The 12530-nt window shown below is 39.7% G+C and overlaps 1 protein-coding gene across 3 annotated transcripts in view; it reads right to left on the bottom strand.

Moving 5' to 3' along the window:
* ppargc1b (peroxisome proliferator-activated receptor gamma, coactivator 1 beta) overlaps positions 1–12530 on the bottom strand; it is a 63518-nt gene that overhangs the window by 6446 nt on the left and 44542 nt on the right. For 2 of the 3 annotated variants that reach the window (XM_073854138.1, XM_073854140.1), the window contains exons 4-11: positions 12263–12385; positions 8339–9250; positions 5416–5462; positions 4968–5032; positions 2640–3165; positions 915–990; positions 653–762; positions 437–567 (exon numbers count right to left, since the gene is read on the bottom strand). In XM_073854138.1, coding sequence (XP_073710239.1) covers positions 437–567; positions 653–762; positions 915–990; positions 2640–3165; positions 4968–5032; positions 5416–5462; positions 8339–9250; positions 12263–12385 — 1990 coding nt within the window. The remainder of the gene's footprint in view (positions 1–436; positions 568–652; positions 763–914; positions 991–2639; positions 3166–4967; positions 5033–5415; positions 5463–8338; positions 9251–12262; positions 12386–12530) is intronic. The other variant, XM_073854139.1, reaches the window with a different exon arrangement.

The raw sequence follows: 12530 nt of genomic DNA, 5'->3' as shown, positions 1-12530 counted from the left end.
GGTCCTGAACCACCTGTCAGGGTTTATTCTGCAATAATGTCCAGCTGACTGTACATTATTCAGTTACTTGTAGGCTGACTACTAGTCTAATATTTGATATGTATTCTGAGTCAGCATGTTGGGTTAGATAATGGGTCTGGTTGAAAAAGTTTCTTCATTACAATTATCTGGACTTTACAAATTACTTAATCTCTCGACTGGCTCACTGCAATAGCACAGCAAAAATTCAACTCAACAAAGTCTTGCTATTTTCCTATTTAAATGCAAATGAAGTGAAATAGGGTTATTCAATAGCTTAGAAATAAAAAGAAACTTAATGTCGCCAGAGCACCAGACGTCTGGTGCAGACACAGAACAAAGAGAAAGTGGTGGAGAAGAATTAGGCTGCATATGAAGTCTGCGCCAAAGTCTGTATGCTGTCTAGAAAAAGTCTTACCCAGATCTATGTAACGCTTCCTGCCGAATCGTCGGCTGCCGTTCCCTCCGCCCGGACTGAGGGAGTCCCACCTGTGCCGTTGAGTCGGGCCGTTCTGAGAGGGCCGCAGTGTGATAACTCCACAACGCTCCCTGCGCGGGCACACAAACACACAGACGATCAATACTCCGCCCTCCCGGCCACTGCTGAAGTCATAATGTCAGAAATTGAACCCACTCGTCTTTGATGACCACTTCTGGGTGACCAAGGGCCTCGAAGCGCTTACGCAGCATGGACTGAGTGACGCTGCTCGGAAGGTTGTGAATGTAGATCACTTGGCACTTGTTCTGGAAAGGCAGTTAAACAGAATGAATACGTCAAGCGGCACCATCCCAACTGCACTTATGTGAAATGAACGAGCCTTAAAATGCACTTGTGGTGGGTTAGCGCTGCTTGCTAACTACTGAAAATGCTAATAAATAAATCTAAGATGTCTTACCACATCATTCTCTTGTCCACACTTTATCTTGCTTCTTTTATCCGATGTTTCATGGCATGTCTCAGAGCTCTCACTGCTGAAAGATGCAAAAACGTATTGAACAAATGTTAAAATAAAATATTAAAGGGATACTCCACTTTTTGAAAATAGGTTTATTTTCCAGCTCCTCTAGAGTTAAACATTTGATTTTTACAGTTTTGGAATCCATTCAGCTGATCTCTGTGTCTGGCGCTAGCACTTTTAGCATAGCTCAGCATAATCCATTGAATCTGATTAGACCATTAGCATCATGCTAAAAAATTACCAAAGAGTTTCAATATTTTTCTGTTTTAAAACTTGACTCTTCTGTAGTTACATTGTGTACAAAGACAGACGGAAAATCAAAAGTTGTGATTTTCTAGATCGATATGGTTAGGAACTATACTCTCATTCTGGTGTAATAATCAAGGACTTTGCTGCCGTAACATGGCTGCAGCAGGCATAGTGATATAACACACACCCCGAAAATAGTCCCCTTGGTAACTTTCAATAGCAGGGGACTATTTTCAGGTGCTGCATAATATCATTGCGCCCTCTGCAGCCATGTTACGGCAGCAAAATCCCTGATCACCACGCCAGAATAAGAGCATAGCTCCTAACCATATCCATCTAGAAAATCGCAACTTCTAATTCTCCGTCGGTCTTAGCACACAATGCAACCACAGAAGAGTCAAGCCCCAAAACGGAAAAACATAGAAACTCCCTGGGTTTTTCTAGCGTGATGCCAATGGTCCAATCAGTTTCAATGGACAACGCCAAGCCATGCCAAAAATGCCACCGCCAGACGCCGAGATCGGCTCAATGGATTCCAAAACGGCAAAAATCAAATGTTTAACTCTAGGGGAGCTGGAAAATGGGCATATTTTCAAATAAGTGGAGTGTCCCTTTAAATGATCAGACAAAAAAAGGACAAATAAATGTGTTTGCAGCATGTAAATAAAAAACAATCCACCCTCTCATTCTTTTTAATCCCCATTAAACCTAAGCAGTCTCATTAGACATGCTGTTTTGCTTATCTTGTTAATGTGATGTCATAAAGCCCCGCCCACAGCCACCGACTGACTGGTTAATTTTACCCAAAAGCTTTTCTAAATTTGTTTGTTAGCACGTTGTAGTGCTAATGCGGCTAAAGATATTATTGTCTCATAATGTATTCACAGCATTCAGATCTATTTTTTACCGAAAATGCTTACTGTCTCTTTTGGTAAGGAGCAGTAGCTCATTTGCATTTAAAAATACAAAAACAGTGCGTTTTTACTACCACCCAAATAGGGGCATTTTGAACATGCTAACAAATGATCTGTGGGATATTTTTGGAGCTAAACTTCATGTTGCACACCTGAGACTTATATTACATCCTGTAAAAATGTGCATAAATATGTGCTCTTTAAAGAGAGAAGGGGGTGCTTTTTATCCTCAAAATATTATTTCATTTAAGTAATATTCTCAAGTTCTACACAACTGTTTTCCTTGTACATTGGATGTGAAAGATAATAAAAAAAATGTAAACAGGGCTTTGTCTGCAAAATCACATTTGCACTTGTTCTTCAATTGTCACTGTTTTGCATTCTGACAATGTTCCAGACAATTATTATATTAGTGCACAAGAACAATCCTAAAAAATAGTCCGCTCCCATGCAGTGGAGTTACTAATACTGAGTGTACTGAGCACTGCAAAGTCAATACCTGAAGGAAATCGTGCAGCCGGGGGAAGGGGGCGAGCAGGACACCGGAGACTGGGCATCCAACTCTTGGGTGGGTGAACAGGCAGGAGTGGGTTCGCTGGTCTGCTCCGGACTGAGTGTTGGTAATGCTGCGGTCTGGTTCTCCTCTGCCTCAGTCCTCTGCTGGTATTCGGGCATTGTATTTACGAGCTTCTCCCCCTGTCCCTCCATCACCCCGTTGCTCTCTTGTATCTTTCGGCGGGGTGCGATGGTGCCGAGCACTGCCGCTGTTCTTTTGCGACTCTCCCCCAGTCCCAGAAGGCAGTAGTCGTGGTCCCCGTACGCCCGTTGCGTGCCGCCCTTACATTCTGCATCACCGGTCTGGTCCATCCGGCGCAGCTGGGCGTACAGTTCTGTCTGCTCTGGGAGCTTGCGTATGTGCGCCCGTGCCAGGCACGAGCTCTTGGTGGTGAGCTCAGCCTTGCCGTCTGGTTTAAAGAGCTCGTCCTCCACTGGTTTATGAGGGGGTGTGGTGGGGGGAGTGAGGCCTGGAAAACAAACATGTTTATTAATCACAATGACACACATGAGCGCATAACAACCAAATGGAACAGAGTGACAAATATATTAAAGGGACACAAGGCAAGTCTGAGTATTATTTCTCTACTAGCTCCCCCTAGTGTCTGGGAGTAAATGCTTTCTATATCTGAGACTTTACGAGACTGAAGGACACCGGGTCGGATACAGCGAACTTGCAAGTGGGGTATTCTTCCTACAGACGGTAGGGGCGGGCGAGAGAGTCTTCATTCGTCATGTAATGAGTCATTTAACCATATACCGACTTACGAAGATGATTTATTAACATAAAAATGCTGCCTTGTGTCCCTTTAATTTGCTCAAAAAATTCTGAGGATTTTTTATACACTCACCTAAAGGATTATTAGGAACACCATACTAATACTGTGTTTATCCCTCTTTCACCTTCAGAACTGCCTTAATACTATGTGGTATTGATTCAACAAGGTGCTGAAAGTATTCTTTAGAAATGTTGGCTCATATTGATAGGATAGCATCTTGAAGTTGATGGAGATTTGTGGGATGCACATTCAGGGCACGAAGCTTCCACCACATCCCAAAGATGCTCTATTTGGGTTAAGTTCTGGTGACTGTGGGGGCCATTTTAGTACAGTTAACTCATTGTCATGTTCAAGAAACCAATTTTAAATGATTCAAGCTTTGTGACGTAGTGCATTACCCTGCTGGAAGTAGCCATCAGAGGATGAGTACATGGTGGTCATAAAGGGATGGACATGGTCAGAAACAATGCTCAGGTAGGCCGTAGAATTTAAACGATGCCCAATTGGCACTAAGGGGCCTAAAGTGTGCCAAAAAAATCTGCCACACCATTACACCATTGCATTCATGAGAAATTAAACAGGTGTTCCTAATAATCCTTTAGGTGAGTGTATTTGTGTACATATTTGCTGTATTTTCTTAAAGGGACAGTTCACCCAAAAAAATAAAACATCATTTACTCACTCTCATGTTATAAAAACCTGTATAAATGTCTTTGTTCTGATGACCACAAAGAAAGATATTTTGAGGAATGTTTGTAAACACAAATCAAAGCCCCATTCACTTCCATAGTAATATTTTTCCTACAATGGAAGTAAATGGGGCTCATGATCGGTTTGGTTACAAACATTCCTCAAAATATCTTCCCCTGTGCTCATCAGAACAAATAAATGTATGTGGGTTTGTAACAACATGAGGGTGAGTAAACTATGACAGAATTTTAATTTTGGGGTGAACTATCCCCTTAATAAAGAGAGCAAAGACAAATATGGATGTCCATTAATATACTTTTTGTTAAACAAAGCTGGTGGTTGCCTAAAATACTGTATATATGTGTAATTTATATGATAATAAAGCATGACTATGTTAAACAATAGCTTAATATTAAACATGGATATGATCTCTTGACTTATATGCCATCACATTAATCACAGATGGGCTCTTTTGTCATCCCCCCTAACAACCACCCAGAGCACCCTAGCAACACCCCAGCATCACGGCAGAGACTTTTGTATGACGAATAATCACTCACATCCAGGAAATGTATAAATATAGTACAATTTTCCTCTCTCATATCATATTTCTTTCCATTAGATGCTGTGTAAATGCCAAAAAACGTCATTCACGTAGCATTAGCTCAATTCTAAAGCCAATGCAAATGCTTGGCGAGCCACAAGCATGTGTGAGAACACGAGGTGAAAAACTGGTAATAACTCACGCAATGCCAAGCACGGCACGTTTACAAAATTCCCACTGACTGAGTGCGTAATGTTACCTGCTGTGCCGCACAGCTCCATGCAGAGAGTCTGCTCAAAGGACTTGGTGGCATACTGCGTGTCTCTGATCAGAAGATAAAGAGATTGAAAATATATAACACATTTACATGGTATAACATTACATTAGAGAGAGCGAGAGAGAAAGCATGAATAAAACTGACTGCTTTAGAGGGTTCTGCAGAGGGTTAGATGAATCACAGCTGCTTAACTTTACAGTTAATCTGAGCTATGAATCTGCATAATTGTAATTGACAAAAGAACCTCAGGGCTATTTATAGAATAGTGTTATTGTGTGAGACAAAGTGTTTGGGGACGTGAAGAAACAGTGACTACAAGACTCCAGAGGCAATTTAAAAGATGGACAGAGTCCAACGGTGGTCTTAAACATTTGCCCTGGATGTGGTCCAGGGTTCGAGAAAAGATTAGACGTGAAAGGAACAAACATACCCGTTGGATTTGGAAGCCAGCGGCAGACAGAGGCAGGCGCGTTTCTCTGTGAAAGGAACAGCATTGTTGTCAGAGATCTTAACACTATTATGTTCTTAAAGCTACAATACAAGTTACTAGAGAAGACAACCCATTTAACCCATTTAAAGGTTGTGAATAGGTCAAGTAAGAGATAATGTAAAGGCAAGCAGGTTGTTATCGCAGAAGTAAGCCTCGACAGTGTAATCATTATTTTGTGATAACAACCGTCTACCTGTACATTATTTTGCTTATTACATGGCTATTTACTCGTAAGGTAAGGAACATGAATTATTCATTTGAAATTTTTATTTGCTAATTTTTAAGGGTTTTAAATCGAAATCGACGGAAATTAAGTCACAACCTCGAACTTTGAATTTAAAAAATGGGATCGTCGATGCTGCCATGCCCCCATATCACGTCCAGTCGGCTTGCCAAGGGGGGGGAAATAAACCTCTCAGAGGTGCCTTTAAAAACATCGGTCCAGCGGAACGCAATTTATATTTTAAACACGAGGGGTTAAACACGAGGGGTTTATGTATTGCTACATAAACACGATTACTACCCACTGATCTGACTTCACGCGCACAAGAGAGCGTCAAGATGCAGCGGGTTTTATTTTAAACAAAAGGGATACTTTGCCTCACCTCGCATGAAACGCATAAAACTGAACAAATACGCAAGGATTAATAATTTAGTTTATTTTTAGACTTTGGACAGATGCGAGAACGCGTGCACGTGAGACAGAGAGAAGCGCAGCTGCTTATGACGCACTGGTTTTATTTCAGATGCTAGGAGTCCAAGACGCGAGCATTAAGTCCATGTGCGTGCAAGAAGGAATTCTCTCTCTACATGCTCTCTCGCGTAAAATGAAGCCCACAAACCCCCATGCAAGGAAAAGCACGCCATGTGCATGTTAATGTGAAACTATAATAATAATAATAATAATAATAATAATAAATGGCATATCATTTTTTGTCTTTCAAAAAAAAAAGAATTAAAAATCGAGAATCGAACAGTGACCTTAGAATCGAAAATGTAATAGAATCGAGGATTTGGAAAACCGTGACACCCCTACTATTTTTTAACAAATGCAGACCTTCCGCGAGAAAAAAAAACACATTTATTTTCTTGTTTTAAGACAAGACGTACAAATGTCACAAACACGCTTTTTGGTTTAATCATTTTTATATAATGTCATAAATGATATTAAAAGACAAATTTATATTTAATTTGTGTGTAATATTAAATTTAAACACCACCGTTTTTTTATATTTTACTATGTTCTTACCTCAACTTAGACAAATTAATACATACCTATCTTTTTTCAATGCATGCACTTAATCTTTGTATAGCGCGTCGTGAATGTGTTAGCATTTAGCCTAGACCCATTCATTCCTTAGGATCCAAACAGGGATGAATTTATAAGCCAACAAACACTTTCATCCATTCCCAATTTAAAGACTGTTACATGAGTAGTTACACGAGTAAGTATGGTGGCACAAAATAAAACGTTTTAGCGATTTTTAAAGCAGATAAAAATGAAAACTAGCACTTAGTTTGCAGCACTTTGACCTCGGGCGCAGTAATATTGACTGCCAATCAGAATCAAGCATTTTATAGTGCCTTTATAGTGCCATCCATGCACTGTAAAAAAAGTTAGTTCAACTTAGTTAGTCACCTGGTTGCCTTAAAAATGCCTGTTAATTCAACTTCAAACATATTAGTTGACACAATTTGAGTTAACTATTTTTAAGTTAAATATACTCAAAAATTTAAGGCAGTTAAGTTGAACCAACAAATCATTTTGTACAGTGTGTATTTATGTATTCACACGTTCTTAAACTGAATTTTTTTTTTTTTAGTTTGATTTATTCATTCTCTCATGTTCTGATTTACTTTTTTAGCATTAAATATATTTGTATTTTGCCCAGTTTTAGATATATTTTGGAAGAACATAAATAAAACTTTGGAGGCAGTGTTAAAAATCAATATTCCATTTCAATTCAATGCATTACTGTATATCTTGGAATTTTGGACCTTCAAGAAACTAATATTGTTTATTTATGGAGAATACTACTGATAGCAGCAAAAAGGGCTATTACACGCAGATGGCTTTAACATACTATAGAAGATTAGAGAGGGCTTGTATCTGACATAAACAAGATGAGTATATGAGTATATTTTTGGAAGAGATGGGGGGATTTTGTGGAGGCAGATGAATATAAATACTGTAGTTAAACAGCAGATGTCATCCAGTTGTACCTAACATCTTACTTCGTATTTTTGTCTTGTTTTCCAGTAAAAATATCTAAGAATTCTTAAATTGAGATACATTTACTTGATAAGCAAAGTGGCTTAAGATTTTAAGTCTTGTTTACTGAAATAAATTATGCAAATTTAAGCGTTTAATGCTTAAAACAAGCCCCACTGGCAGGTACTTGTTTAAAGTATAAACCTTTTGATTTTCATAATCTATTTCAATAAACAAGACTCCATATCCCAGGCCAATTTGCCTACCAAGCAAATGCATCTCAACCAAAGAATTGTGATATAAATGTTGATATTTATACTAGAAAACAAGTCAAAAATACTAAGTATTTTTTTTTCTTTGTTTAAACCCCATATTTGATACCATACTGTACTGTACTTATTTGTTCTGTTTCTTATTTTCTTATTTTTTTGAAAGCTTAATCTGTCACAACATTGTAAATGTACCCTAAAAAAGAAGTCAATTGGATACAGTGTATTGGTCTCACTAATGTCTCATACTACTATATACTTATATACTTATACTATATGCATATATAAAACATCTGCTATTTACTTTTTAGTATTAAAAAACACATTTAAAACACTTCACAGGTCTTCATTTTCATGGTTTGTATTATTCTCATGTCTTATCGTCACTGCAGCACGGGTTATGAGTTTCAGGACTCTTGAGGATGTCGATCTTTTGGCTTTCAGTAGCGTCTACAGGAGGATGTTTGACCGCATTCTCCTCTTCACCGAAATGCCCAGTACTTCGCTCTGACCGGTCGGAGCTCACACGGACCCTCTTAGCGAACCTGCTGGGAAAAGAAGCAAGCCGGCGAGATCGCCTGACCGAGAAGGAGCCCTCCTCGGGCTCGGGGCTCTTGGGACGCTTTGCGGCCTTTTGCGAGCTCTCACAGTCTCTAGGTTCGGCTTTAGCCTGGCGTGCGGAGGGGGAAATAACCTCACGGTCGGGCTGTGCCACGTCCCCTCTGCCGTGGCTGTAAGGAGGGCTGTGCATTCTGTAAGGCTTGCTTACGTCAAACGAGCTGACGGCCTCCAGTAGTTCCTTGAGCAGGGAGTGGGCTTTGATTTCCCTGCGGCGAGTGAAGGGAACGCGTGGCCTGGACGCGCTGCTATTGCAATTTTGGGGGGCGGGCTTGTGAGAGTTCTGAGGAAGGCTGTGGGAAACGTGAGAGTTTTCGGATTTGGCCTTACGCGCCAGCGCCTCGCGCTCTTTGCGATCCCAGCCGGCCTGCTTGCGTGTTGGCACGCAGTATGTGTGCATGTATTTAATGAGCTCGACTACAGAGTGCAGTTCTTTTTCTGAGGTGAACTGGGGCTTTGGTGGCTCGACGCACACCGTGCTCTCGCCCTCGCTGCTGGATGACTCCTCCTCTTCCTCTTCTGAGTCACTGTCCTCTTCTTCTTCCTCTTCTTCGTCTGCGGAAGGCGTATCCTCGGCTTCCTGTGCGGTGGTGAGGTGGCGATGGAGTTCAGTGCAAAGACGCCCGGCGGGTCTCACTGGTCGCAGCCTACGCTCTTGTGTGCTTGTCTTGTTCTTCTGTGAAAGGAAACAGTTACATTTAGTTTGATATGAAATACAAATGCTTTTTTTGTTTTGTCTTTGTCACTGTTGCCCAGTTAGCTTAGCTTAGCATTTTGTATATTTTGTTAAAGGTGCATTGCGTAAATTTTAGGAGGACCTCTTGACAGAAATGCAATCTAATATACATTACTATACTTGCAGTGGTGTATAAAGACCTTATATAATGAACTATACTGTTTTAATTACATTTAAATCAGACGTTTTTATCCACATACACCGCGAGTCTCCTTACATGGAAGTCGCTGCCATGTTTCTACAGTAGCCCTAAAACTGCTTTATAAAAGAGTTTTGTCACTATGTTGTGTCAGACGATGACGTGTTTGTCCTGTGGTGGCTAGCGTAGCTTCATTATGCGCTTCGAAGGGAGGGGTGAGTTGTGGACTGAGCCGTTGGTTGCAATTCACAGTCTCACAACTAGATGCCGCTAAAATCTTTACAGCTTTTCTTTTAAGGGTCTGTCTACAATCAGTTACTATTTTAATTTTGTAGTTGTGTGGTGTCAAACTCCTGATAATTTTTCTTTTTTTAAAAGGTTTTTCCATGTCAGTTTAATATGACACCTGCTATTCATCATATTAATCGACTTAATGTTCGATACTGATTTATTAGATTATAATCTATTTATGAGGACAATAAAGTTAGCTATAATACTACATATAAAGAGTTTGGTTCCAAAATGCGCTAAACGCCATTTTAAAAAAATACTAGTTACTGCCAAAATCAGTATTGTATCAGGTCAGTATTTAAAATAAATTCTTAATTTTACGCAAAATACACTATTCGCCGTGTTATTCTCTCATCTTTTCTCCCTTTTTTCCCAAAACGCAATAGACGCTACTCCTCCTCTTCTGCAGAATGCAATAAATCTGCTCAACAAATCACATCGCTCCATTCCACGCATTGTAAACAACAATGGTGGAGCTTTGAATACACAGAATCCTAGTTTTCCTCATCTTGAACTTTGTGAACAACAAACAAACAAAAACAAAATAATACTTAGATGGCATTGCTAAACCTGTGGTGGTTTTCTGTGATGGGGAAGAAACGTAAGCCATTAACATCTAATAATTTACACGAGAGGCACTCGGGAGACGGAAAATGCTGGTTGCTTGTTCTCCCGACAACATCAAACTTCTGTCATGCTAACACATTGACCTCAGGGGATCTTATGAAAAAATTATATTATTTTACGCGAAGCCAACGAAAATCGAGCAGGACCAAAACATTTTACAGGTGATCGCAGCAATGACAGTGTTATTAATATGACAAAGTAAGTGTTTTGATTAATGTTTAATCAGTGTATACCACTAGTCAACTAAATGAATATAACATGGTAAAGATGAATGCTCATTTATATATTGATTCAATAAATTTATAGCATTTTGGGGGAAAAAAAACTTGGATATGGATTTATTGCAATCTTGTGGAAAAAATAAATTGTTTTTATAAAAAACATTTTTAATGTTTTTATAACCTAAAGATGCTATGCAAAAGTTTCTAACAGAAAATAGTGTTTTTCATCTTGTCATTTTCTAGGTATAAAAAACAAGTTTTTACTGAAATTGGTCAAAATGGATTTATTGCGTTTTGGAACCAAACTCTCCATATATTATATTCCTCTATATTCTACTAAATATTTAAAAAAAATTATGTGGTTTAGTTTCTTCATCTTCTATGTAAAGCTGCTTTGAAACAAACTTGACTTGACAAATGAATAAAATATGATGACATAATAAAGTAGGAGAGGCTGTGCATGATTCGAATTTGAATCAGAGAATAAAATGCATTGCAGTAGCATTTAGTCATGGGTCTAATTCCCAGGAAACACACATACACGCCAAAAAATGCTGGGTTATTTTCAAACCAGATTTGACGTCAAAAAGGGACAAACCCAACCAGCCTATGCTGGGTTGAATTAACCCATTGTTGGGTCAAATATAAACATTTTCTGCATTATTTTACCCTGGGCGGTTAGGGTTTGTACCTTTTTGACCCAACGCTGGGTTAAAGAGAAAACCCAGCATTTTTTCAAAGTGTACTGATAAAATGCATAGTCTGTCTGCACTGTAGGTCTGCCAAATGCATAAATGTAAATATGTCAAAAGACACAACTTTAATATAGTGTTTACTAACAAAATTGTAATCTTGGACCACAAAACAATAGTCATACGGGTCATTTGTTTTTAATTTTGACCCATACAACGATTGTTGGCTACAAATATACCAGTGCTTGTGGTCCAGGCTCACATTTTAACAATACTGTCAATAATAACTGATAATAATAATAGCATATATATTAGCATTTCGTATACCCTCCACTTCTCTATTCTTTCATCGGTAGCAACCAAGTGTACCAATTTTAGTACTGTTACACAAGCCCAACCCTACTTTAAAACAGTCATAGTAAGAAGCATTTGCTCATGACAGTGATTTACGTGGCATGCAGCGAGCTATCTTTCGTAACTTCCTTACAAATGACGAAACGCGCGAGCTATCTGAAGCAGCTCAGTGCCTTACGGTCTGTCTCAGTGTGCACGGTCCTCTAAGGTTACTGTGACAAATGTGCAAAGCTTAGTTGCAAGATATTCATTGGGTATCCAAGGAACTACTGCTTGTTCTTTAATGTAATCTCATACTCCATGTGAACACTGCCCTTCAGGCTGGGTAGAGACTCTGGCTTGGTATGACAGATGGCTGAACTCAACTCTAAAGCAACGGCAACCTTAGCCGGGGTGCGATGTGCCAAAACAGAGGGAGTGAACGAGAAACCACAGGTTTCACAGGCTTTGAAGCGCAAATCCTCAAGGCCGGCGTACGATAATTAGGCATTAGCATTGCGGTGGGAACACGCCACAGCTTTAACGGCTGGTGAATGGTGTATGCGCTCAGACGGAGTTTGTTAACTCCATTTCCTATTATGGGATGGATCTCTCGTGTCACATGTTCGAAGTTTAAGCTGCGTCTTACCTTCAGCACAGGCCTCGCGGGCTTGACGTGCAGAATCCTGCTGCTATGGCGATGCACGCTGCCATTTTTGTGCGTCTCAAGGCTCACAGGCACATTAGGGGGCGACAGCAGGAGCTTTTTTAGCTGTGGGGGGAATGAGAGTAGAGGGATTATAATGTGCTGCCGATTTACATGTTTAAAACATTTGAGATAACACAACAAATTATTCAGATATCATGTCCCATGATCAAAAAAGGTCTGAGAAGTGTTTCAAACATTTAACTGACAG

Source organism: Misgurnus anguillicaudatus, chromosome 16 (assembly GCF_027580225.2).
Source record: "Misgurnus anguillicaudatus chromosome 16, ASM2758022v2, whole genome shotgun sequence".
NCBI lineage: Eukaryota > Metazoa > Chordata > Actinopteri > Cypriniformes > Cobitidae > Misgurnus > Misgurnus anguillicaudatus.
This window is presented reverse-complemented; position numbering and strand designations above follow the sequence as displayed.